We start from the raw sequence: 26,687 nt of genomic DNA, 5'->3' as shown, positions 1-26,687 counted from the left end.
ACTAAACAGAAGGGCTGTGGTCTTTTCGCCAGAGAATTTCGCAACCAGACAGCCGATCAGACAGTCTGGGACTTAGTTTTAGCTAGTGATTTTATTTACAGTCGGCCCTTCTTATACACTGATTTTTTAATACATAGATTCAAGCATCCACGGTTTGAAAATGTTCAAAAATGGTATAAATTTCAAATATCAAACCTTGATTTTCCAATTTTTATAAGGGACACCATTTTGCTATGACATTATATTTCATGGGACTTGAGCATTTACTCTGTGAACATTTCTTACATTTCTTCATGGTAAGGCTGGCTTGGAGATTCCAATTGCCTGGAATTTCTAATTAGCAAGTTTCCCTTTTTCTCCTTCTGAACTTAGTTGCAGTCTTTCTACATCTGGAGGAAAAAACGGATCTCCCCAGCAACAATATGTTGTTTCCAACGACCCATATTATAATGCAAAACCTTTTGGGATGGTTGACTTTGAATGCGCAATGCATATTAATTTGCTTTACAAAAAAAGCGCTGCTGCACAAAATGGAAACTGCTAGTGTAAGTTTCTTGGTATGAATCAACACTGCTGTTGACATGTAGGATTATCCTTAAGGATGTGATTACAAGCGTTGGCTTGATGAGCACCTGCACTTCAAAATTTCCTATTACACCACTAGTAGTGCCATACTAGAGAGTCAGCATGGCACAGTGGTTTGAGTGTTGAACGATGATTTTAGAGACCAGGGTTCCATTCCCAGCTTGGCCATGAAACCCACTGGGTGACCTTGGGCAAGTCAGTGGCAAACCTCCTCTGAACAAATCTTGCCCAGAAAACCCCATAATAGGTTTGCTTTAGGGTTGTCATAAGTTGGAAAGAACTAGGGAGCACTGGTGGCACAGGGGTTGAATGTCAGTACTGCAGCCATAACATTGGCCCCATACAGACAGGCCAAAATAAAGCTGCTTTGGGTCACTTTGGAGGTATGCTGTTTAAATGATGCATGCGTCCAAAGAGTCCGGAAGCTGCGCCAAAGATGTGTTCCAGTTCTTAGGACTAGATCGTGGCTTTGGCGTGGCTTCCGGAGTCTTAGGATGCACCCATCATTTAACAAGCATACCTCCTAAATGATCCAAAGCAGCTTTATTTTGGCCTGTCTATATGGGGCCATTGTGAGTTTGATCCCTCAAAGCTCCAGGCAGACTCAGCCTCCCATCTTTTTGTAGGTTGGTAAAAATGAGTACCCAGCTTGTTGGGGGCAATTGACTAACACATTGTAAACTGCTTAAAGAGTGCTTAGTTCACTATGAAGTGGTACAGAAATGTAAATGCTATTGCTATTACTACCCAAGAACAACAACAAGTGCCATACTAGAGCCAGTGTAGTATAGTGGCTTGAACATTGGACTATAACTCTGGAGACCAGGGCTGAAACCTCATTTGGCCATTGAAACCCACCGGGTGACGTTGGGAAAGTCACACTCTCTGCCCCAGAAAACCCCATAATAGGGTAGCCTTAGGGTGCCTTAGGGATGGCTTGAAGGCACACAAGAACAAGGGGGGAAAGCAGTGCAATAATAATAATAATAATAATAATAATAATAATAATAATGATGATGTTTTATTTCTATTTTCCCGCCTCTCCCGACAGATCGAATTGGGATACTTTTTACTCCTTTTCATCCCCTAAATATTAGCCACCTAACATGATGAGTTGTAAAACGAATACTTTAGAAATCATCTTCTTTTGAGAAATAGAAACATTCCTCCTAAATAAAAATAAACATATACAAGTTCTTTTCACAATGCCTCAACAATATATACAGCGAAAATTGTGAATCACTAACTGCTTGTATTTCTTTAATCTACTTGATTGCCCTTAGCAATTATTCAGTATGTTCTCTCTCTCACACACACAGACACACCCACTTCCATCTTTGTCTTTCAATGAGCAAATAAAAAGGGAAAAACAAACAAATAAAGCAGAATATTTTTTCTTTAAAAATAAATTAAAATGACAGCTTCTCTATGATAGCTTCCTCCACATTACTCCCTACTCTTTTAAAGCTTTGCCGACATGCAAACACTCCATAAAAAAGTAACTGGTGCGTACAGGAGCAATTCAGTTTGCAAATAGAGAAGTATAATGTCAGTGGTTTGAAATGGTTCTGTCTCTGGCGCTTTCCATGTCAATGCACTGGCAGTCTTGCCTGAATGCAGCTTGTCAATAGAGGGAAAGTAAATAGAGCATTTCCTGCCTTGACCTGGCAGCATGAAAAATGCCCAGCTTCGAACTGTATGTGCGCATGTGCCTTCAAGTCGCCTGCTGACTTACGGTGACCCCATGAATTTCATAGGGTTTTCCTAGGCAAGGAATATTCAGACGTGGTGTTGCCAGTTCCTTCCTCTCAAAGATAACCTACAGCACCTGGTATTCCTTGGCAGTGCTCCCATCCAAGTACTAACCAGGGTTGATCCAGTTTAGCTTCCAAGATGCAGAATTTATATTTTTGTGCAAAGTGTTATTGGTTGTGTCATGGAGGGGAAACGTTTTTATGTTTCCATGTTTGTTCAACTGAAGAGTCATACAAATAGGGTGAAGCAGTTCCAAAGAGAAGAGGGAGAAGTATGTGAACCCAAAGTTCATCCACATTTATTTCAACAGCACTAAATTATCATTTTGTATTCCATCTGAAGCAAACTGTTCCAGCCTTCAATAATATGGAAGAGATGAGCACTGACAATCTTAATGTTTACAAGTCTCTGCATGGTAACTTTTTGAAATGGCTGCTAATAAATGGATTTAACTTGCTTAATGCCAGTAAACCCTTAGAAAAAAATCAAAGCTATTTCCAAGGCACCCTAAGATTTGTGCCACAAATTCATAAAAATGCACAACGTTAGGTAATTGAGTAAGATTAGCAATTGCCCTCTACATTGGCCTATTCCAACTTGTTCCTTTTCCGGTTAGCCACAGTTCAATGTGATCTGAACGCTGAACTGCAATTTCCACAACTAACCAAGGTTCCCCCTCCGTGCGACGCAAAAGCAACTTCAAACCCATTAAAAATATTTGATAATTGCTAATCATTTCTCTTGGCTAAACACTACAGGCACATTCGCTGAATCAAGAGACATATGGGGACTATTTACAGAAATGTCATTGGCACTGAACACTCTTTTCCAAGAAATTAGTGAATTGATTACATGTATTAATCAAATAATATGTTGAATACAATTCAATACCTAAAGCCCATGCTATGCAGAGAGCACAAAGCACAGCCACAATTAAGTGAGGACCTAATAACTCTAAGAAACTAATGAACACAGGAAAGCTCCCTTATACCAAAAGTCAGGCCATCAGTCCATCTCACCCAATACTGTGGAAAGTAATTGGCCAGAGCTCTCCCAGGTACAAGGCAGGTATTTTTCCTGCCTCGCCTGGACATGGCAAGAGTTCAGTTCAATATGAGAACCTTCTATATACAAAGCATGTAGTGAGCTATTTCTCCATTCAAGAATTGACTTTCTTCCAAGTAGTACCTTTTTAAAATTCCTGATGTTGTTGTTGTGGGTCAAGCCATTACCGACATCTGGCAACCATAAAGCAAAGCTATCATGGGGTTTTCTTGGCAGTATTTGTTCAGAGGAGGTTTGCCATTGCCTTATCCTGAGGCTGAGAGCATGCAACTTGCCCAAGATCATCCAGTGGGTTTTGTGTCTAAGCTGAGAATTGAACCCTGGTCTCCATAGGCCAACACTCAAATCACTACGCCACACTGGAAAATCTTCCTAGTAGGCTTATGCAAAAGTAAAATGTTGTACCATCTCCTAGTTATGTTTTCTTTCTCATTAATAAATTTTGTCATATTGACCTCATTCTGATGTTGCTTGTCCATATGGGACCTGGTTTCCATTTCTGACATGTTGGAAAGTATCTACACTGAGAAACACTTTTTGTTTTAAACTCCAAGCCCAGCTGGAGTGCCTTCCTTGACATTGGAGGATGTCAAGAAGTAGTGTGATGTTTACCTTGAACACTGAGTAATCTTAATGAAACTCAGCATTCATCTTTACAGTGTAATTCTCTGCTTGAGGCTTCTGCATGAGCTCAACTTGTACTTACTTTCAAGGAGAGGAGAAAAACTTCAAAAGTGCATTGCAATGTGGTATCTGCTGGGAAAGTGGAAAGTTTCAGGGCACTGCTTCATCTCCAATCTGGACCTTTCCTCAAGCTCTACAACAGTTTTCAAGAGAGTCGGGGAAAATGTAAAAGGCACTGGATGTAATCATAGGTTACTTGTAAGGAGAGTGGGCCCACTGAAATCAATGGGAATTCAATTAGTCATGAACAGTCACATGGTTTTTACAATAACTAAATTCCTATGTAGAATTTGGTTGCTTGCTTGTTGGGTAAAAGTGACTCTAGGTATGTGGATATTCCTGTAATCTTCTCTCCAACAACAAGCTTCTGTGCTCTCAAGATGAACACAAAAAGCTACAGGTGCTATCTGCATGGGCCAGGATATTTTGGAACAACTTATAGTAACTTGGTCTTGGAGTTGCCCTGACCTCTCCCCATTACCTGAGGACCTCTACTATGACAACAGATATGAGTGTCCCACTGTTGCACATTACTCACCCCGAAGTCAGAACAAGATGCCCATCCTCAATCAAATGCCTGGGCACCTCCTTCTAATGTCATAGCAAGCAACAAATGGCAGCAGCTGCCACACTGGGCAGCATAGCACTAGAGACTTTGAAAAATTCTGTTATAAAGGGATTTTACCCCGAGTTTGGCACTGAATGGACCAGATGTTGTCCAAACTCCTTGAAACAGATGCAAAGAGTTTGGACAACATCTGGTCCATTCAGTGCCAAATCCAGGGGTACAACCCCTTTATAACAGGGTTTTTAAAAAGACTCCACTTGCTCTGGATCCTACTGGATCCTGGATCCATCTTCCATTGTGACACTGGATGGCTATCTAAAATGCAACCTGCTGTGCTGCCACATGTCATGTTTCTGTCCTGTTCAATCCAGGTAAGGAAGGGTATTCTGAATTCTCAGTCCGAGAGCTCTAGTGCCTCACCAGGCTACAAAATCCACAATTCTATAGCATATTGTCAATGCAGTTAAAATGGGAATCATAGCACTATAATTGTAAACTGCAAAAGAGCCCCAAGAATTCTCTTAGGCACTTGGGGACAGTTGCAGGTATTGCTTATATGTGCTTCGAGTTTGCTTTAGCCATACACACAAACAGGCCTGTTTATGTCTGAGTCCAAACCACTGTAAGCAAAATGTACCCGGAGCACTGAGATACCACAATGGAGCTCGTTTTATATGTTTACAATATAATTCTCTGTTTGTAAGTTCAAACTACTTGATGCCAGCCTTCTTTTTAATGTCAGAAGAACAAAGATAACAAACATTGCTATGAATGCCTGAACTTGGTCCCCTCGGTCGTTGTTCTTTTTTCAAGTTCCTAAATGTGCTTACTTTCGAATACCTTTGAAGAAAACCCATTTGCTGCTGAAGTCATGCAAATTCCAGGATGAACAGGAATGCCCCTATTGCCAGTCTTTATTTTGTCTGATGATGGCACCATGACTTTAAAAGTCTGTGAATGAGCTGGGAGGATAGCCATGAAGGAGAAAGGTAGAGGAGAACTGGCAGTTTATTTAGTGAGCTTTTTTCTTTGTTGAGCTGAAAAGGAAGCCAGCCGCTACATCCCATCACCTGGATTTTCTCAAGTTTAACTAAATTGCTTGTTCTGATCAGAATTAAGAATGAATTGTATGTCGAGGGAGGAGGAGAGAAGGACAATGGAGGAAAATCAAGGAAATATAATATAGAAAGGAGGGATTCTTGCCGAGAAAATCCATGATAGGGTCACCTTAGGATCGCCTTAAGTCAGAAATGACTAGAAGGTACCCAACAACGATAACAACAACCACAGACTAGTCATAGGAAATGTTCCTGCTGTATTTCCAGCATTTGCTGCCTGATGCCTAATGGTAGGGCCAGCTCTCATTTTGGTGGGGAAAGAGGTAGTTCATCATGGGGAAATAGGCTCATTTTGTTGATATCCCTGACACAATATGATGTGTCAGTTAGCTCTGTATTTTTCAGTACAATGGGCTCTTCTCTTACGTTCCGGATCCCCCCGTGTAAGGGCAATTCTGCATATGCTCGTGCCCCATTGAAAACAATGGGGTGCATGTTCACGGTGCGCGTGCCATATGTTTTACCAACTCGTGGCTTCAGCGTAAGCTTGAAGCCACGTATAGTGTGCCTGCGTACAGCGCCGTCGCACTGTACATGGTGCTTTCCCAATTAGGTAATGGAAGGAGGTTTAGAACAAATTACCATAGGCAACAACTCTATTTTCCTTCCATGATATATTGTTTGTAATCTCAGAAGACAATGGGAAAGGCATATTGAAGTATTTTTATGTAACCTTTTTAAAATATCTATTTTACTGGTCTGTTGTTATTATTATTTTCAGTATGGGTGTGGGTCTTTTCTGTTTTTTTGTTTAAAGGGGGAAAATGCCAACCCAGTGAGGCAGTAATTTTGAGTAGGATCACCACTGTGCAACAGATAATATTTTGCTTGCTTCATTTCCTCCAGAATTGTTTATCAGGCTGTGTCATTCAGCTCAACAGAGATGCCAAAAATATGTTCCTGGTCCTGATTTATTGGAAAGTAACTGTGAAGTCCACTAAATCTGTTGATTTCACTGTTTCTTCCATTTTTTTTTAAAAAAAGATGCAATATACTATATATTTTCATGTGACGCCTCCCTGCATTAATATATGCATTTCATTTTCTGGGGGAATGTGGTTTTTCTTATCCTGTCTTACGAAAAGCTACGAAGGCTGAACAGCTATACATCCCCTATAATCCTGTATTTGCTGCGATAAAGGCAGGATGAAAGGATGGGGAGATTCAGTAGGTGGGAGAGAAAGTGGAAACCCATACAGTCTCTTCCATCCCTGCCTAGTCTTTCCTGCAAACGCACAAACACAGACAGACATTCCAAGGTGTGCATGTATACACACATGTTTATTTGCACACACATGTACATACACACATTTTTTACAACTGCAGTCCAGTTTCCCCCTTTCCCTTTTTTCAAGATAACACTCGATCTTGCAATGGAAATGTGGGTTCTTCGGTTAGATTTTAAACTCCCTCACCCCAAAATTTCTAGTTTTGAAGTTTCATTGAAGCAATGTTGGTGTTTTTTAATACTGACTATATATTATATTATATTATATTATATTATATTATATTATATTATATTATTTGTATCCTGCCTTTCTTTCAAAACTGTGATCCAAGGAGCTTACAGTTTAAAAAAGAACAACGCAGCTAAATGCACAAAACATTAACATTAAAGTGGAACAATACTATTCAGTGTTTAAACAATTCAAGCCTATACTTAAATGTTGAAATGCAAAATAGAATTGCACTGCAAGGCTCTCCATTACATGTCATTATGTTAGATGGCAAGTTTAACAGTTGCTGTTTGAATTTTAACAATGACTTTATCGTCTTCTCCTTGGGACTGGGTGGGAAACAAAGAAAACATGTTGTGTATTTATTTTTGTCAGGTCCCCTTGAGGGGTGGGAAATGATGGATGTAAGATTTGAACAGAGTATAATTCCAAACATGAAGCTGACTAGGATATTCTGAACACAGAAGATCAACTCTAACTCAAGCACCTTAATTCAGAAAGTATGTGCAAGTGTTAAGTTGCTATTTGAATCAGAAATGGTGTTGCAAAGATGGATGCCAATATTCATTCAAGCAAATCAGACCCAAACACAGTTCCCATCCATGATTTTCTGATCTGTTCAGCAGCTGTATGTACAGGGATTTTTGGAAATTGGTTCACTTCCTCATACCTTCCACCAGTTTGGCTAAGATCTTCACCTTCCTCTATGTTTATAAATTCTCACAGAGACAATTAAAACCACACATCAGAAAGATCCACTGCACCTTTAAGAAAATATTATGTTTTCATGGATCCCTATCAAGGTAAATTTCATCAGTATTCAAAGAATGAGCAAAGCACTTCAACAATTTATTTCAATAAAAGAAGATTTAGCAGAAAGGAGTATAAATGATGAGAACTTGCTTTAAACTGATTTATTCCCTGCAGCAATAAAAGGAATGTTTCTTCACTCAGCTGTTTAATATGCAAATATGCAGAGCATCCAGCTTCTGACAGCACATCATTAATAAAACCTTGCACTAAGCAGTGCTCTCGATATTTCATCCTGATGAAAATACATGATGATGATTTTAGACTGTATAATTTCGGAGTTGGAACAATGTACTTTCCAGAGAGGTGGACACTTCGGAAGTTAAGACTATATTACTGAAGGCTTTGTTTTGTGACAACACAAGGCTTACAACTCCTAGGTGGACACTCCAAATCTTAGCTTGGAGAAACAGAGAGAACCACAGTGTATACACAAGAAAACAAAGAAGGCTCAATATCCCTCCAAATTAAAGTTTTTTGGAGCCATGCCCCTTAACTATAAGCGGAAAGGAACAGGGAAAAAAGTCTTACCCACTACTCTGTTTTCAAAGGTAACACAAACTCAGATTCCCAGTATCTATCAGTGCCTAACAAATCCACATTTAAACATATTGATCACATTAAAATAAAAGATCTGGAAAGGATTACGCAGCTGCTAATGCCTTGAAAACACAAAGTATGTTATCAGCAGGTCACACGCTATGAAATATCTCCAAAGCATATCAAAACACTAGGCTGCAGAGTTAATATTCCCGAACCGCGTTCATAGTTGAAACTGCCTGTCTAACAGCGTCTATAAAATGCTACAATCACAAGTGATTAATATGCAAACACAAGATTGTGACAAATCCACAATATAAAATCCCCTGCTTGCAAAGCATGGCAATATATTTGCAGTAGCTTTGAATCACAGTCAAAAGTAGGGTTTCTGACCCAGTCCTTTGCCTCCCATCTTCTTGTCCCTTGGGAATCCCTTACGGGTTAAAGATACATCTTTCCCCATGCTCTTATCCCAATGTGAAAAGGATGCCTTCACATTTTAATTTATTTATTTATTTTGGAACATTTAGCACATTTCAAAAAATCCTGAAGGTTTTAAAACATTTTAAAATCTTTCTTTTTAAATATCGGTTCCCTGTGGATATCTACAAGACAAACTGTCATTGAGGCTATTATTCCAGGGGAAGTCTTGCAGGTTTTAGTAAACTTCTCCTAGCCTGTGCTTTACATGTTTCTGATTTTCCGTGAGTGGCAACACACCCTTCGTAACTCAAATGGGATTAACCAATTAGACATTTCCCAGTAGTCACTAAAATAGCTGCTGTTGGCATGTTTTCGCATGGAAAGAAACCTCAGCGGGCGGATACGATAGAAATCTTGCTGTATTTAAATAAAGAATTGGGACATCAAAGAAAGGGTTGTATTGAAATAACATAGATAATTAAGGAAGTAGAGAACAGTAATAACTTATTTGCATAAAATGCTAATAAGACCCTTAAATTGTTTGGCGGCTCCTGCTTCAGGCATGGTAACTGCGGGTTCGAATTTATGTACTAATTTCATTTAATTTTGTTTGAAAGCATCTCAGAAAGGGGCACCACTTTGACTGGAACCTTGAACCTTTTTCCTTAAGTAAATTATAAAGTAAACTGACTGAAAAATCAGCCGGGAATTCTTCCTGTGACTGCCCTAGTGCATATCCATTTGAAGAACAAATAATGAAAGAAGCTTTAAAACAAATGTATTGGCTTAACCCATAAACAATGCTTTCTAACAAGCAGTGTACATAATGGACAAGGGGTGTGCAGTGGCACTGCTTAACAGCTGCCGTTCCTTTTGCAAGTGGCTGTGTGGAATGTGGACCCGCTAGACTTGGGAGCTTAAAAATCCCGTTTACCTTTCCCAAATTCAATCCTAATTCAGGAGGCAGCCAGATTTTATCACATATAAACCGTTGCCGAAAATGCTGCCAGGGTCTGTCCAAGATGCAGCCTGGGTGGAAGCCATGCTATGAAAGTCCATGCTGCTGATTTCTTTCTTTCAGTTAGTCTCAAATGTGCTACAAGCTACAAGATCTCTCTACGTACTGGACTATACAAAGTGGGAGAGGAAATATGCACTTCGGATATTGTAGGACAGCAATGTTCACAGGTCCACTTTAAAGGATATTATCACCTTGGGCTCATAAGAGTTTCAGCACAGGGCCACATGAGAAGGAAGCAACAATGAGCTACACACAGAAACAATAATGGCCCAAGTAGGACAGGGGTAGTCAACTGTGTGTGATGGGCAAGGGCTAACTTTCACATTTGCAGTCCCTCCCTGTGAGCTATGCTAGCGCTATAATAGGAAAAAAGTTATGTCACTTTCAGTTTTCAGCCAATTTGTCACTATTTTTTTTTCTATTTGGGGAGGTAGAGATTGTTGGGGGGGTCTGTAAGTGAGGATGACTAAAGACACTGTCTTTGGGAGCAGTTTGGGGGCATTTTAGTTGAATTTGGGGTTGAAAAAATAAATGGGGGGACTGCTTTGAGGATCACTGGCGGGAGGTTGCACGGGCCACCGAAGTAGACCATGGTATCCACATGCATGCTATGGGCCATAACTGCCCCGCCCCACTATAGATAGATCTTCACAGTGTGTTTCTCTCGCTCATTTGCTCTTATTTCCCTAACTCTCAGGCCATGTCTACATCTTCTGTGTGCAACCCTCCAAAATACTAAGGATGCAAAAAATAAGGATATTTAGGTGCAATGTGAGCTCTCCCTCTGCAACCTGCTCTCTGCTACTTGGGTGAGAAGGTTCGAAGCACAGGTTTCCCCCATTAAGCCAGCTGCTAGTTTATACTGTCCCACCTTGTGTCGTTTGATTCCGAGAAGAAATGATATGCTCTGGGATTCTTGTATTATTTTACTCGCCGTCTGATCTCGCTTCACAGTGCTGCCAAGGCGTTAACAATGGCTCTGAGATGTGAATGTGAATGAGTGTCTGAGCCATTCCTTCAGGACATGTCTGCGTATTGACCTTCAGCGCACCCGGTTTTCCCTGCGAGCCCTCTAAGCATGATCCATCGTTTTCTCAGGCCATTCTCCCTTCACCCCATTGATGGGTTTCAGAGCTACTTAAATTTCAAACTCCTGATACATTTCAGTGGTGGCTTGCTCGCTTATAGACTGCGCAAGGTCACAGAAAGGGAAGTGGGGAAAGGGGTGGGCGGCGCGGAGGGGAAGGAAGCCGGAGCATTTATCAGGATGTATTGCTTTACTTTTTTCTATCCATCACAAAGGCGATGATTCTATTTCAGGGAAAATCCATTGAACTCAGATCAAGTCAGATGGCTGTTATCATTGGAAACTCAAGAGCTGTCATGCCATAATCGGTACAAATGATGAACACTGAAATGTGGATCCCAGCCCCCTTAATGGTCTTTAGTGTTGCCTCTTTCTCTCTCTTTTTGGTATGTTGCTGTTGCTTTCTGAATTCAAAAAAGACATGTTCCCATGAACAACTTCACCGTCCAACAATTTGGCTGTGTGTAAAAAGAAAAGGGGAAAAAATGGGATAGCAATTCAGTCCAAAGGTAAGACAAGTATTTTATTAATAGTGGCACATAAGGAAAATAGTGTGCGTCTGTGCATGATGTGTGCTTTTTTTAAGTCTACCTATTTATAACTAATAAGATACAGTCAGTGCAATCCTGGTCATTTTTCTAACAATAAAACTGTCACCCTCATTACTATTCAGTGACAATATGATGTGTTAAGCAAAACTTTGACATCCGCTTTCTATACATTTTCCCCCATCCCAGGAGAACTAGATTTGTGTTTTCAAAATTTGGAAAATAATATTTATTATTTTTATTATTATTTTTCTTCCAGTTAGAAATGTTCCACTCCTATGAAGTCTTTCCGCATATGACAAGGTTTACAGGACCCCATTTTATTAATTAATTGATTGATATTTTATTTTTAATCTGCCTTTCTTCTCAATTGGACCCAAGGAGACTCTTTAAAGATACAGTACTTAAAAAAAGCACAGTTTTAAAAACAGAATTAAAAAAATCAAACTAGTATAACAGTTTAAAGATAGAAAATCATTAAAACGTACTAAGTTAAAAATATACAATCATTATATATTAAGATAACAATAAGAAAACTCCCTGGGTGCAACTGTGTATTAAAAGCCTGCTTGAAAAGACAAGTTTTTGCCTGCCAACAAAAGGAAGTCCTCAGCAAGTGAGTCTGTGACTGTGATGGGACCTAGAGAAAGGCGTCCCTCGAAGATCCCTTGAGGTTCAATCATCCATGGCTTGAAAATATTTTTAAAGTACATAAATTCCAATCAGCAAACCTTGATTTTGCCATTTTATACAAGGGATACCATTTTAATACCCCATTGTATATAATGAGACTTGAGCATCCAGATTTTGGTATCCACGGGGAATGGGGGGAAAACCATCCCAAGTGGATACCGAGTGCCCATTGTATTGTGTCATCTTCATATCTTAGATTATTAATGTTCCTTCTTTCAATCTTCAAGCCTTCTGCTTTTGAGTCTAAGGGGCAAAACAGATGGGCAGGAAGGAGCAGCCAGAAGCTGCTCCCAACCCAATTGCCCCTGGGTTGCAGCGAACACATGTGGCGGCCCCAAGTGTGCCTCTTGCTGCAATCCCAAATGGACTGTGGAAAGGAGAGGAAAAGATCTACTCCTTTTTATTTGATTTTGGGCCACCTTAGGCGGCCCTGAGGTGACATCCGGGTACTTTGGGCAAGCATTGTCTAAACGTCATGCTCCCAGAGCAGCAAGAAGCCACCCCCATCTGCCCATCTGTTTCGGGTCTGAGTTTGTTCTGTGTATGCTATTTTCAGCATACAGGTTGGCATCCTGGCCAAACTGTTCCAAGAATCAAATGCACATTTTTACCCATATTTACTCCTCAAATCTATTTCCGTTAACTCATCTCTCTAGCTGGCAAACTGCTCTTATTAGGTAAGCAAGGGACAAAATCTGTGCAAGTCCCCACTGAGTTAATGTACCTGCGCCTTACTCAGCCTTGGGCCCTCCTGCTTCTGACCTTGCCAATCAGCATGCCTGGTTTATTTCCCATTTCCCAACGGCTCAGGCCTCGTCTTCTCTCTGAAGAAATCAACCCTCGATATGCGGCACCTTTCCAAATTAGTGCCACAAAACAGGGCAGTTTTAACAGCCTAATTAGCCCTAATTGAAAGGTGGAGTGTGCTCCTTCCCAATATCATCCACCGTTATTTAAACAAAACCAAATTAAATATCATGGCCTTACATAATATACAGTTAGTGTGCAGGCAAGAGATTATTAAATTTCTAGCACAATTTAATGCACGCCAAACCAGAGTGCAGTCCTGCAGCTTCAATCACTGCCCAGAGCAGAGATTCTAATGCATTGGTGAAAGGTCATCAAAGCAACATACCTTCTGAATATGCTTGTTAAGAAGCCAAAACCGCTCATGCCTTCACTTATCTCCTGTCCCCATCAGGCTTACCTAACAGATGATCCTAACAATTCACATTGGCAGTCCTTTGTAGTGTAATGAACACTATTGCAATCTGATGAATGCAGCAACTGCACGGAAAATGTCAGTTCTTTCATTAAGAAAACCTTCCCCAAGTTCATTGTATTGAACCGAGGCTCTAGCTGTTAGGCTGATACATGACACAGTCAATTCCAGTTACACTTTAAGTGACTATTCATGTTCAGTGAGTTCCATTTAAAAAAAAACTAATTTATTTAGGTTCAGTTATTTACACAGATGTTCACGTTTCTGGTAACTTCCTCAATTATCATTAGAAAATATGTGTATTACTACCATCATACTTCATAGCCTTGTTGTTTGCTTTAATTTCCAGCAGAGCAAATAGCCCGAACAAATGGAATAAGTGCATATTCTGCATATTACCAAAATAACAATGCAATTTATTGAGCAAGGAGCATGCAAAGAGAATTTCTCACATAGACAGTGATCATAAAGGAAAGATATCCTATGCAATTCCTGGTGGACACCTTGGGCAGGATCCAAAAAAACACTTTAAGCATGCCCCCAGGAGCATATGCCATATATATTCGACTATAAGTTGATCTCATGTATAAGTTGAGGACAGGTTTGGGGGCCAAAATTATGGATTTTGATATGACGCATGGATAAGTCAAGGGTAAAACTTAGGGGTATGTAGCAAAGGATCTAAAGGATAAAGCAAAGGGAAACAATGCCAAAGAATTTACAGAATCCCAGCAGACACAACTGTTTATGTTCACACTAAAAGACTGGATGGATGAGAAAACAGAAGTGGGTCAGTGCTTCCAGGACAGATTGCGCTCTTGCCTTTCGCCTGAGGATGGTTCCTTTTTAAATAAGAGTTAAAGTACAGTACTTACATTGACCCCTGGATAAGTCAACTTGGGTTTTGGGGTCATTTTTTTGACTAACATTTCTAGACTTACGCATTAAAAGGTAATGGTTTCCTTTCTGATGTGATTGTCTAGTTTTGTCTGACTGTAGGGAACGCCGCTCATTATATACAGTATATTCACAATAAGAATTCTTTCTTCAGAACAGCCGACTTCTCAGCCATATCGCACAGTATTTTAATGTGTCCATCACTTTCCAAAGCCTACTTCGCTATGTGGAAATGGTCACGTCGTTCTTTGGACCCTAGATCCTTAAGAACAAAATGATGGTTAAAGCTAAGTTTCGGAATGACAGGTAAATAAACATGGCTGCTTTAAATAACCCCAAACAAGCATTTTATGCCATATAATAATGTTCCTCTAAATCCCTGTTTATAGGGTATTAAAAAAAAATAGGGAGTGTTTGCTTTTGCGCTTTGCTAGTGGCTTCCCAATCCTTTGGTTTAGAAACAGAATGCTGAATTTGATCTGTTTGTCCACAGCTCAGCGTATGCTACACAAGTTGGACTACAAATCCCAGAACTCTCCAGCCCAGTTCTGTTTTTTGTTTGTGTATCCTTCCTTATTGGGGCAAGCTGTTCTTTGGTTCTTAAAATCAAGGTTCCAATGGCATTGCACAGAATGCTCAGATGTGAATGAATGAAATGATTAATTTTAAGACATTGTTAAAACAACAGGTACCGCTCCTTCTCCATCTAGCCATCCCTAAAACAGAACCTTCTCTCCTTCTTGACTCTTCCTGCTGCTTGTCTTCTCTTTCTTGTCCCCGGTCTCTAGCTCTCCATCATCTTTGACAGATTTCCTAGCTATTGCTTTTGGTCCGATCACAGACAGCCCATAGTTTCCTTCTCTGCGCTGCTCAGCCACTATGGGCTTTTTTTGCCTGCAAGACAACTGCTTTTCTGCAGGTGACACCCAACTCAACCTGAATTCTGACTTGGGTTTGGAGAAATGCTGATTTCTGGCTTCCACTGTCCTCCATACTTCTCCAAGTGAGAAGAGGAAGAATGGTCACAGTGGATAGAAACCAATGGCACATACCAAGTCTTTCTCAAAAAGGATAATGAGTATAACTCTCTCCTCAACTTAAACTGTTCCTTCCTCCAAGCCATTTAAGAATTTGAGTTGTGATTCCCAAAACAACTCTCTCTGATCTGCCACCTGGGCACAGGGTTTTGAATTTGGAGGCAGGTGTCTGTTCCAAGCTACCAACATCTCAGCATCTATGCCTGTGCATTGTACTTTGCCCACATATAATGCTCACATAATGATTGCCATTATGGCTTGCATGTGTATTTTTGTTGTTGTTAGGGGTTTTTTTTGTATCACAACAAGCAAAGAAATAAAGGGTCCCATTATGCATTAGCTCTTTGTGCATCTCACCTTCTAAGGAGATGGATAATGCTGCTTTCTATGTATTGAAAAGGGATATTTGACAGGTGAAGATCCTCTCTGTTTGTCAACAGGGAGGATCTGGGAAGAAGGAGAGATAAAAGAAATTTCTACTCCCCTCCTTCTTTTCAAAGGGGATAATGGGATTCCTCCCTATACTTGCACAGTTGCCCAAGGCTGCTCTTCAATGCAGACTGATGCGTATTCTAAAATTAAAAGTGAAGTTTTGCAATGGAGTCTCCTAAAGGATAAATCATTATGGCTGAAATTAGGAGCGTCTTGCAGAAATTCAAATGTTGCAAACTTTTGACATTGTGCGTAATTGGACAACTTTACCTAGTAGGGATCAGCTTACATTTCATCCTACTACTTCCCACCTCTGTTACCGCATCCAGGATCCAATTTGAGAGGAAAAAACAAAAACTTTTTAAAATGGAAAAGATTTTACTTAGACAAAAGAAAACAAAAATCTGCTTATGCATAAAGATATCAGAGTAGACATATAACTACAGATAATAAGTAGTTTTCAGAGCATTGTTTCAGGCTATCTTTTTTCCTCCATTTTTGCTGACAGCTGTAGTTTGTTTTAAGCCAAAAAAGCACCATGGATGGAAGAAAATAATAAATAGCAGGTCTGCTATTTATGAGTATTCATAATAAAGTTACTCGAGTCTTCATTTTTTGTAAATCAGGATGAGGATGGCCATTGCTATTATTATTATTATTATTATTATTATTATCATCATCATCATTATTATTACATTTTATTAATATCCTGCCTTCCTCCTGATAAAGGGACTCAATAATCCAATACAGTGGACCCTTGTTATACGCTGAGGTTTGGTTCCAAGATCCCCCGTGGATAACAAAATCCATGGATGCTCATGTCCCATTAAATATAATGACATAGCAAAATGGTGTCCCTTATAAAAAATGGAAAATCAAAGTTTGATATTTGAAATTTATACTTTTTTGAACATTTTCAAACCGTAGATGCTTGAATCCATGTATAAGAAATCTATGTATAAGAAGGGCCGACTGTATATACATACACAAATACATGCAGTGATGAACATATCTATGGCAATTAGGATTCTGGCAATTTAAAACTGCTAAGCACTAATACCAGCACAAGTTAACTTCAACCTTGCAAAATCTGCTTACCGTAATTCTTTAAAGACAGATATCTCTATGGTCCATTAATCTGCTTTAGGTTTACAACTCAATGAAGGCTTCAGACTCTTCTAACAATAACAATCTTTTAACAATCTGTTAAACAATCTGCGATATCTGCCGAGGACATCCTGGACTTCCGTTTGTCAATTTAAAGTACTTCTGTTTGTACAAGCTTTCAGGCAATAAGCCAGTGTTTGATATGCCTTTTACAAATGCTTGTCTGTATTGCTTTTATTGTATTTTAGCCGACATCTCAATTTGTGATGTCAGTTTTTTTTACTATTTTAAATATGTGTGACATGTAATTTGTGACATATACTTATGTTTTTTGTACATCAGCTACTCAGGACTCTTATAAAGAAGATGGATTATAAACCAGATGAATGATACACCCTCCAACCTTTCACAGATGAAAACTCGGATAGATGTGGACAAACAACATGAGAGTGTGTTGCAGCAAACACAATAAAGGTATATCATATATCTATACATTTACCTCATCTTCAAATAATAGTTTGGCTATTCTCAGCAGCCTAGAAGTATTCCTAAATCACTTCCAATATGATGATAACAATATTACCAGTTTTACTGGGAGAAGCTGTGATGGAAAAGCCCCTTTGGACTTTCAAAAGCTGCCCACACTTGATCCATTAATCCATATGTTCCCCAACCTATCAAAAGGAACAGGGAAATATAATAAGAAGCAAGGCAAAGAGTAAAAATAAGTTTACATTGAAGGAATATTACCTTTTTTTAAACTGTTGCTTCAATGAAGTCACAAATCCGAAACTGTAATGGAGGGCCAGAGATCAACAGAAACAAGAATTGCAGAGGACTTGAAAATAATCGGATGGCACAACTGTTTCATCCAAAACCAAATATCTAAATGCAAATTGAGTCAACACTGTCTAAATAATGTCCGCATTTATAAATAAGCCATCGCGTCAACAATTTGTTTATTGTCATTTGGTGATAATTGTTTGCAACGGAACATAATCAGTAAATTCTATAATGGGAACCACAGCCAGGAAATGTTAAATAATTAATGTCACCCTTCCAGCCTCTTGCATTTCAGTAGATATAAATGACTATGTAATTCCAAACCCAATTATCACTACTTAGCCATTCCATTTTGTAGTTAAGATCCCACAAAATTAAAGGGCATCAATTGTTAATGGTAATAGACCAGACAAAAGGATTAAAGATTATTTTTAATGTTTACTTCCTATCAGGAGGGAAGTGTTTGGGCAGGAATTTTTTTTCAGATGAGAGTCTCGCATGGCAGAGATCCATAGAGCCTATTTAAACTTCCAAATTTCTGGGGGGAGAAAAAGAGAAATCGTGCATCTAATTACTTGTTCAATTTGCTTGATCACTAAATTTATATGATACAGAAGTTCCTGAAATATGGAGAGGAACAGATTTTTCTAAAGAAAAAAAAATTCATACTGTCTACATAGCTCTAATTTATAGATGAATGCATGACCAGGGTTACTGTCCTATTCAAGCAAGGCTATGCTTTACTGAAAGAGCCACAGCTGGATTTGATGATGATGGTGGCGGTGGTGGCTTTGGAAGGGGACAATTTGGTGAAGCGTGATAAAAGGGCTTTTAAATTTTGTCCACAATCTGCTATGTGCATTACATTTCCTGGGACAAATTTGGAATTTCAGAGGTCAGGAGGGCTTCAAAGTACAGAATGTCTGAAAATTATCCTTATATTTCAATTCTATGTCAAACTGAAATTGTAAATATAATTTTTGGACATCTTGTATAGTTTACAATGAAAACAGAGAAAGGGCTGGAACAGACAACCCAAATACGCCCGCTTCTGGGCACCAGTCGTGCATGGCATTTAGACACTGCATGTCACGATGATGCCTTGAAGCCGCCAGAAGCCAGGTGGCTGCCCAGATGTGGGCAGCTTCAAGGCGCTCCGGTGGCATGGCAGTTATACGTCATATGCCGATGATGCCCTAAAGCGGGCATATTCCTCAAGGGTGACTCTAATTCAGTGGAGCTTCTACATCAGTGGTGGCGAACCTATGGCACGAGTGCCAGAAGTGGCACTCAGAGCCCTCTCTGTGGGCGCACACACCATCACTTCAGCACAGAGTGTGCCAGAGTTTGTGACTAGAAAGTCAGAGGGAGATGGCACTTTGTGATAAATAAGTGAGTTTTGGGTTGCAGTTTGGACACTCAGTCTCTAAAACATTTGCCATCACTGTTCTACATTGTTTATTTCTCTTGTTCCAGTTTGGAAATGTTCAGTGCCTTTGCCTAGGTGCTTAATGCATAGGAATTAGTGATGGGGTTTAGGAAAAAGACGGCTGTCCCTAGCTATACTTCACTTGTTTTCCCCAAAGAAAAACAATATGTGCTTTCTCTGTTTTGGATTTTAAGATGTTTTTAGACTCCACATTAAAAAAAAAATGTTCATGAGTATAACCTATGAGCTAGTACTGTGGTGTTGGTCATCTATTTTTGCAATGTAATTTTTCACATGATGTAACAATAACAAAATGAAAATGCTGACTACTTTTATTCCCACGCATGGTAATAATAGGATAGGATTGGAAATAATCAATAGGAAAACTGATCGGCAGGTGCTTTGTTGGGTGGGACTAGCTAACTGGGATGTCAAACCATTTCCATTGTAACACATCTCTCTTTTCTCTTCCTGGTCTTAAAGGTAAGGTCCAGGTGTTCATTGCCTGGCAGAGTTGAACCAGTTGCAAATAGTCCACTCTGCACCCAGACTTTCCTCCCCAATTTCAAGAGGCAAGACAGCTTGATGAAAGAGAGGGAATAAACCTGGCCTTCACTCTATAAAAATCTAGATCAATTTGGTAACCTGCTTCTTTAATACCGCGTGTGCAAAGGAATAATTTAGACTCCCAGTTAATTTGAGTATTGAGCTGAAATTCCGCAGCTGCTTTCTGCCAGTCCCGAAAACAGAAATTAATTTCAGTGACCAAGTTGAACGGAGTGCTACTCTGTCAGGCAATTAGTCATCGTCTTTTGCTACTCAGGGGCTATCACTGTGCTAATCCATACATAAACCCCTGTGTTCCTCTAGTCACTCACAATCGGAAGGGTCATTTAACTACCCAGATTCTCCATAGGCATTCCCACTCCAAATTTGGGGCTGAATAGCCATGCTGTTTCACGTTCAGCCTTCTCCTTCTTCCTGTTTACTGCCAACAGAATTAATGAACCTGATTTACATTTTTCCCTCTGTTTGATCAAGATGGCTGTTGATTAAGTAGAGCTCAGGGTAAAAACATAATAATAATAATGAAAGGGAAAAGAAAACCCTTTTACAGCTTTCTTCCTTGGGTTGCCAGTTTATTAATGAAAGAGGAAAGGATATTGATGGTCCGGAAACTACAAATGCAGCACTTCAAATGCATGTCCTTGTTTGTCTTCTCTTCACCGACATAGTCCCTGCGCATATGCACACAATTCTCTTTGGTTATTTTTGTTGTTGTTAACTACCTTCAAGTTGATTTTGACCCATGGCGAACCTTTGGATAAGATATCTCCAAGATTCCCTGTCCTCCACTGCTCTGTTTAGTTTCTGTAAACTCATATTCATGATCTCTTTAATAGAGTCCTTCCATCTGGCATGTGGCTTTCCTCTCTTTCTGCTTCTCTCCATCTTTCCTAGCATTATTTTTCCCCTAATGATTCATGCCTTCTCATGATGTGTCTGAAGTACGACAGCCTCAGTTTTGTCATCCTGGCTTCCACAGAGATTTCCAGCATGATCTGCTCTAGCATCCATTTGTTTCTCCTTTTAGCTGTCCACAGGATCCTCAGCACTCTTTCTTTCCATGAAAATGTAAAGCAAGAGGAAAAGAAGCTGCACCCACTTCCTATGGAATTTTAGTATGCCATAAAGCAAAGATCTTCCAAGTTTGTCATGATGTTGAGAAAGCGTAATGAGTAAAGCTCACACAGATAGCCTGGAAATGTTTCCAACTGGTATAAATTACACAAGACACAATTCAAAGCAATCTCAGGATGAAAAGATGCCAAAACTTTATGTCTGTCACTAGCTGGCACTCATTATATTTCATTCCCTGAAGATACAAGATAAAGGTGGCATGTTCCACCTCTTTGTTGCTGCTTTCAGAGCTATATACAGTATGAAAAAACCTGCTGTCCAGCCAAACAGAAAGATGACAATTTTCAACAAAAGGGTATGATGGATTACAAAAGGACACACACACACACACACACACACATACACACACAACACACAGTTTTGTCGTATAGCCCCTTGTTCTCCATCCAGTCCAACAAATTAAGTGCTTTTGCTAGATGGGGACTTAGAATAGCCACAAGCAACAAATGTTTAACAGAGGTCAACTTATCTATTTGCATTTGCCTACCTACTTCTTGTCCAATTTCCAGCATGCTGTCTTGCCCAACAGCAAACAAAACAGATTCTAGGGCTAGAGAGACCAAGAGCCTGGCTTGATAAAGGACAGATCCATTTGTCTTAATGCCAACCTCAGTTCTCTCTCTCTCTCTCTCTCTCTGGCTTTGCTTCGTGAACGAAGATTCAGGAAGGACTCATCCCACACTTTGTACAAGCGTGTTGGTCAGTTGTGTTTTCATTAAGAGTAAGAACAATGGCAGGTTCTGGAGTCCAACTCCTCTCCCTGCAACCCAATTTGGGCAGCAATGAAGAAGAGGCCCATATTGAGTTCACAGGCTGTTCCTGGGCTGCTGCTGCTTAATTTTGGTGACTTAGGCCTGTTACAGACTGCCAACATAAAGCTGCTTCGGGTCTCTTTGGAGGTATGCTGTTTAAATGATGTATGCATCCTAAGAATCCGGAAGCTGCACCAAAGCTGCACTCCAGTGCTTAGGAATGGAGTGTGGCTTTGGCGCGACCTCCGGACTCTTAGGACCCATGCATCATTTAAATAGCATACCTCCAAAGAGACCCGAAGCAGCTTTATGTTGGCAGTCTGTAACAGGCCTTAGTTTCAGGAGGAGGGGGTCAGGGTGAGCATGAAGCTCATGCATTGCTCACAACTGCTTTCCTTTCTTTCTCACACACCTATTAGTTAAAGCTTGCTTAGGGTTGCCATAAGTTGGAAACAACTTGAAGGCACACAAAAAGAACAACTAGGTATGTTTGTACTATATGAGGCATCTCTCTTCAAATACACAGTATCTGCTAATATGGGATGCCAGAGACAAACATGCAGGGAGTGTTGTTTTCATGCTCTGCCTACCAGAAGAATGTGGCTGGCTACTGAGGTCTGATCCATAACAAGGAGATTTCTTACGTTCTTATGAAGAGATACTCTCAACTGGCAGCCTCAACTCAGCAACAGCTTTCCAGGGCTCCTTGGAAAAGTCAGCATGATTACTCCATTTCCCCCATCCATAGGAAATGCACAGTACTCTCCCCCATTTCATGTAGTGGATATGTAAAGATTTGGTTCAGGGTCATGTGGCCCCCGGAGCAATTCATAAGGACTGTGTGATTATCTCCTCTTCACATCTCAGAGATGTGAGCTCGCCAACTGTTGTTTCTTGTTCTGCCATTGACCTGAACAATATGAAGGGAATGTCACGGAGAAAGTGCTTTAATGGGGCCTCCGCAATTGCAAAACACTCTCGTTGCTTCCTATTTTAACATGACTTCATACAAATGGCAAACCTCACAAGTGCCACTTCAAAGCCACAAAAGCTTTAATCTTTTTCAATAGAATCACAAGGGCTCTTATCTCTTCTCTGACCCTACTTCCCCTCTAGCCTTAACACTCTCAGCCACTGAAAAGTCAGAACCATTAAGTTGGTGTCAAGTGGCGGGTCTATTCATATTCTATTACAGTCAATGGCAATTAACACTGTCATTGAGGAGGAGTCAGCAGGGCTCAGCATTATCCAGTCCACAGGAGGAGGATGCTTACTCAGAGTCAAGTGCTCAGCAGTGGTGTTGTTTCATTAGCACACCATTGTTCACAACTCGGTTACTTTCTCTCCTTTTCTTTTTCTCCAAAAGGAAAAAAAATAAAATCGAAAAGATATTGTCTCTGAGATAATGGCTGCATCTACACTGCAGAATTAAAGTTTTGTGACACCACTTTAGCTGCCATATCTCAATGCTATGGGATACGGGCATGAGTAGTTTTGTGAGATATTTAGCCTTCTCTGTTAGATCTGGTGCCACAAGAAACAACAAATCTCAGGATTCTACAGCATGAAGTCATGACAGTTAAAACGGTGTCCAACTGCACTAATTCTGCAGTGCGGCAACAGTCAAAGTCCCCCTTGCTATCAGTCATGGTTCCTAGAAGTTATAAGTATCATTTTGATGGAAAATGGGCTAAACTGTCACATCTCTCCAATTTAACATAGATTCTTTAGCCAATGCGTGTGGCTGGTATGGCCAGTATGATTGCACAGAACTCTGTTTACCTTCCCAATGAAGTGATACCTATTTATTGACTTGTATTTGCATGCTTTCGAACTGGTAGGTTGTCAGAAGCTGGGACTAGGGATGGGAGCTCACTCCATCACGTGGCACCTGGGCCTCGAACTGCCAACCTGTTGATCTTGCAATCAATAGAGTCAGTGTCTTACCCTGGGATAAAATTGCATTGGCTTTGCAATGGAGTATCTAAGAAACTCCATGGCAAAACCAAGCTGTTCAGACTTGCCAGTATGCAACTTATATGAAAAGACCCCCCGGTCATCCTGTCTATTGCCAGGTGCCCTGTTTCTACATCAGATGGTGTGACTGGGAGCTTTTCAGATGGATCACCCGCCAGAAAGGTAAGGAGTGGTCCTAGCTCATGGGTCAGTTTAGGGACCTGGATTTGTGTGTGAACACTCGCCCATCCCTACACCAAGCCAGGGACTAACCCAAGTGAGCACTGGAGGCAGGACAGCTAGAGTTCAACTGGTGCTATCCTCCCCATCTGCTCAGGCTCAGGTTGGCAATGAGGAGTGTCAGAGATGTGAGAGTGCAGAGCTAAGCACAAAGAAAACAAAACAAAAAAAGGAGTGACACCACAAACCCCTTCCCACCCTTGCGGAAACATAATCTCTCCCAGAAAAAATGAAGGCTCAGTTGCCCTAGTAAAGGGTTTGAAGATACACCACATTCCATCTGATCTTGGAAGCTAAGCAGGGACAGGGCTGGTTAGTACCTGGATAGGGGGATGACAAAGAATACCAAATGCTGTAGGCTATATTTCAGAGGAAGGCAATGGCAAACCACCTCTGAGTATTACCTTGTCTGAGGGTTCATCTACCAGTGTAGAAATAATGCAGTTTGGAGCCACTTTAACTGACATGGCTCCATCCTACAGAATCTTGGGATTGGTAGATCTGTGAGGCACCTGCACACTTTGACAAAGAACTTGTAAAGCTAGAAATCTCAGGATTCCATAGGATGGAGCTACGGCACTTAAAGTGGTATCACACTGCATTATTTCTATAGTGTAAATGCACCCCAAGAAAGCCCTATGGAATTCATGGGCTCAGCATAAGTCAGCAAGAGACCCGAAAGCACACAAACACACCTACACACCAGGCTGCTGGCTCCTGCACTTCCCCTTTCCTGCCTCTCTGAAAAGCCAGCCTCATCAATTGTTTACTCCTCAAGACGAAGCAATTGCACTGAGCACACAAGTTTCTTCTGATGACTCTAGATCCTGCTTTATTTTTAGGAAGCATAATGGGTCTATTGATTCCAAGGCTTAAAAATAGTGTCTCCAAAGGACAAGAGGAGTGAACACTACAAAGCATGTCCTTTGGGATGCAAAGAGTTTGTCGTTCAGTGTCACGGCTTCTGTTTAGTAACTGACGGCAACATATCAAATCCACATGAAACTATACACAGAGAGTAATAATGGTGCTTATTTAGCAAAGTATTCTCAATAACCACAGAGTTGCATGTTCGTGTTTGATCAGAAACAAAGCACACCGAATTCTTCTCCTATGCAAGTAAACATTTATGGTGAAAAGAAGGCTCACCATTATTCATTTCCTTGAAAAAATATGGATTTCCTCACATTCAGGAAAACTGGGAAGAATTTGCTCAAAACAAATAAACAAACAAACCCACATCTTGAAACTAGGGATTTTGCCCAGAAAATATTATTGCATTAAAAAACCTAAAATTATTACACCAAAAATGTATTTGTGCACTAAACATTTTTCCAAAGTACTTCCAGATGTGCAAAAGAGAACTGCACAAAATTGGGAGAAAACTGCAGCAATCATCTTCCCATGCAAGTACAAACTACTCAGATATTGACATTACTAATAAACATAAACTGAAATGGAAACTAAAGATATGTCATTTTATGCCTGTGAAAAACCTGGATAAAATGCTCTTACAGAATGTCATTTAGCTCTAATATTAAATTACAGTTAAAACTGAGAATGAGCTTTCGAGTCAAGTGCTCTGCTCTCCATCTTCACTGTTGCCTAAAGGGAAGTTTTTGCTTTGATTTTCAATTAACCGAATGAAGAACTGTGGCTAATCTTAAGTATGAATTAGAGCCAGTTTGCCTGGGTTGCAACCTAACATGAAACCACTGTAAGGGAAAATGTCCACAGGCATGTCCAAATGTTCCCGCATAGTCCCACCAGAAGAAAAGAAGAACTCATCATCTAAGCAAGGTCAGATTGGATGGGAGACCACCAATAAGTACCAGGTATCAATATATCCCAATCGGCAGCAACATTGACTGATTCTTCCATAATCACATATACTTTCAGAATGATGCTGTCAATCCTAGGTCATTTTAGTGCCTCATCCACTATTGTTAAAAATGGGTGAGCTTCGTGCCCAGGGGAGGCATATCCTGGATAACACTGGTGCCATATCACTTTACATCTTCTCTTGGGCTAAAATCAAGAGGTTTTACCAATCCAGACCCCTCGACATCTAAGCTATATTGTCCCAAAGAACACACCATTAGTGTGCGAAGTGGACCAGGGAGGCCAAAATGAGAGATCAGGGGTTATCTACACTGCAGAAATAATGCAGTTTGACACCACTTTAACCACCATTGTTCCATCCTACAGGATACTGGGATTTGTAGTTGTGGGAGGCACCAACACTCTCTGGCAGAGAAGACCAAGGACCTTGCAAAACTACAGATCTGAGGATTTCATAGGATGGGGCTTAAAGTGGTATCAAGTTGAATTGCTTCTACATTGTAAATGCAGCCTTTGTGTCCCTTCAGATGCTCCTAGTCTCTGACGCTCATCATTTCTGAGCACTGGTCAAGGGCTGCTGGGACCTAGAATCTAGTACCATCAAGAAGACTACAGTTGCCCCATATAAGTTACATCTTCTGATCTGGAGCTACCTCAAATGGATATTTGGGTATTCCCCTAATCCTAGCACCAAATACAGCAAGGCTTCTCTTGAGTGTTCGGTTGTACGTCACAAAAGGTCCAACAGCTAGCTAGCCCTGCCTGTCCCTCTTCTTTCTTTTGGGAGAAGCTGACCTTGGAAAGGGAGTAGCGGGCAGTGGAAACATCTGGCAAAAAATGGAAAAGACTGGAGAAGATTGTACTGGGCCATGATCTCTAGCAAAATCTCATGCTTGCTAGCAGGAAAGAAAATGTACAGAGCATAAATCCACATC

The 26,687-nt window shown here is 40.4% G+C and overlaps 1 protein-coding gene across 4 annotated transcripts in view; it reads right to left on the bottom strand.

Moving 5' to 3' along the window:
- LOC149305990 (WW domain-containing oxidoreductase) overlaps positions 1-26,687 on the bottom strand; it is a 415,139-nt gene that overhangs the window by 212,435 nt on the left and 176,017 nt on the right. The window contains exon 9 of one of the 4 annotated variants that reach the window (XM_089476740.1): positions 10,560-11,571. The exons of 2 other annotated variants lie outside the window; for them this stretch is intronic. In XM_089476740.1, coding sequence (XP_089332866.1) covers positions 11,524-11,571 — 48 coding nt within the window. In that variant the 3' untranslated portion in view covers positions 10,560-11,523. Of the gene's footprint in view, positions 1-10,559; positions 11,572-17,638; positions 17,724-26,687 lie in introns of those variants that run through there. One more of the 4 variants, XM_089476741.1, reaches the window with a different exon arrangement.

This window comes from Sceloporus occidentalis, unplaced genomic scaffold, assembly GCF_023333645.1.
Source record: "Sceloporus occidentalis isolate IW3139 unplaced genomic scaffold, rSceOcc1.0.p SCAF_10, whole genome shotgun sequence".
In the NCBI taxonomy this organism is placed as follows: Eukaryota; Metazoa; Chordata; class Lepidosauria; order Squamata; family Phrynosomatidae; genus Sceloporus; species Sceloporus occidentalis.
Note: the sequence above shows the minus strand (reverse complement) of the source record. Positions and strands in the feature narration are given on the sequence as shown.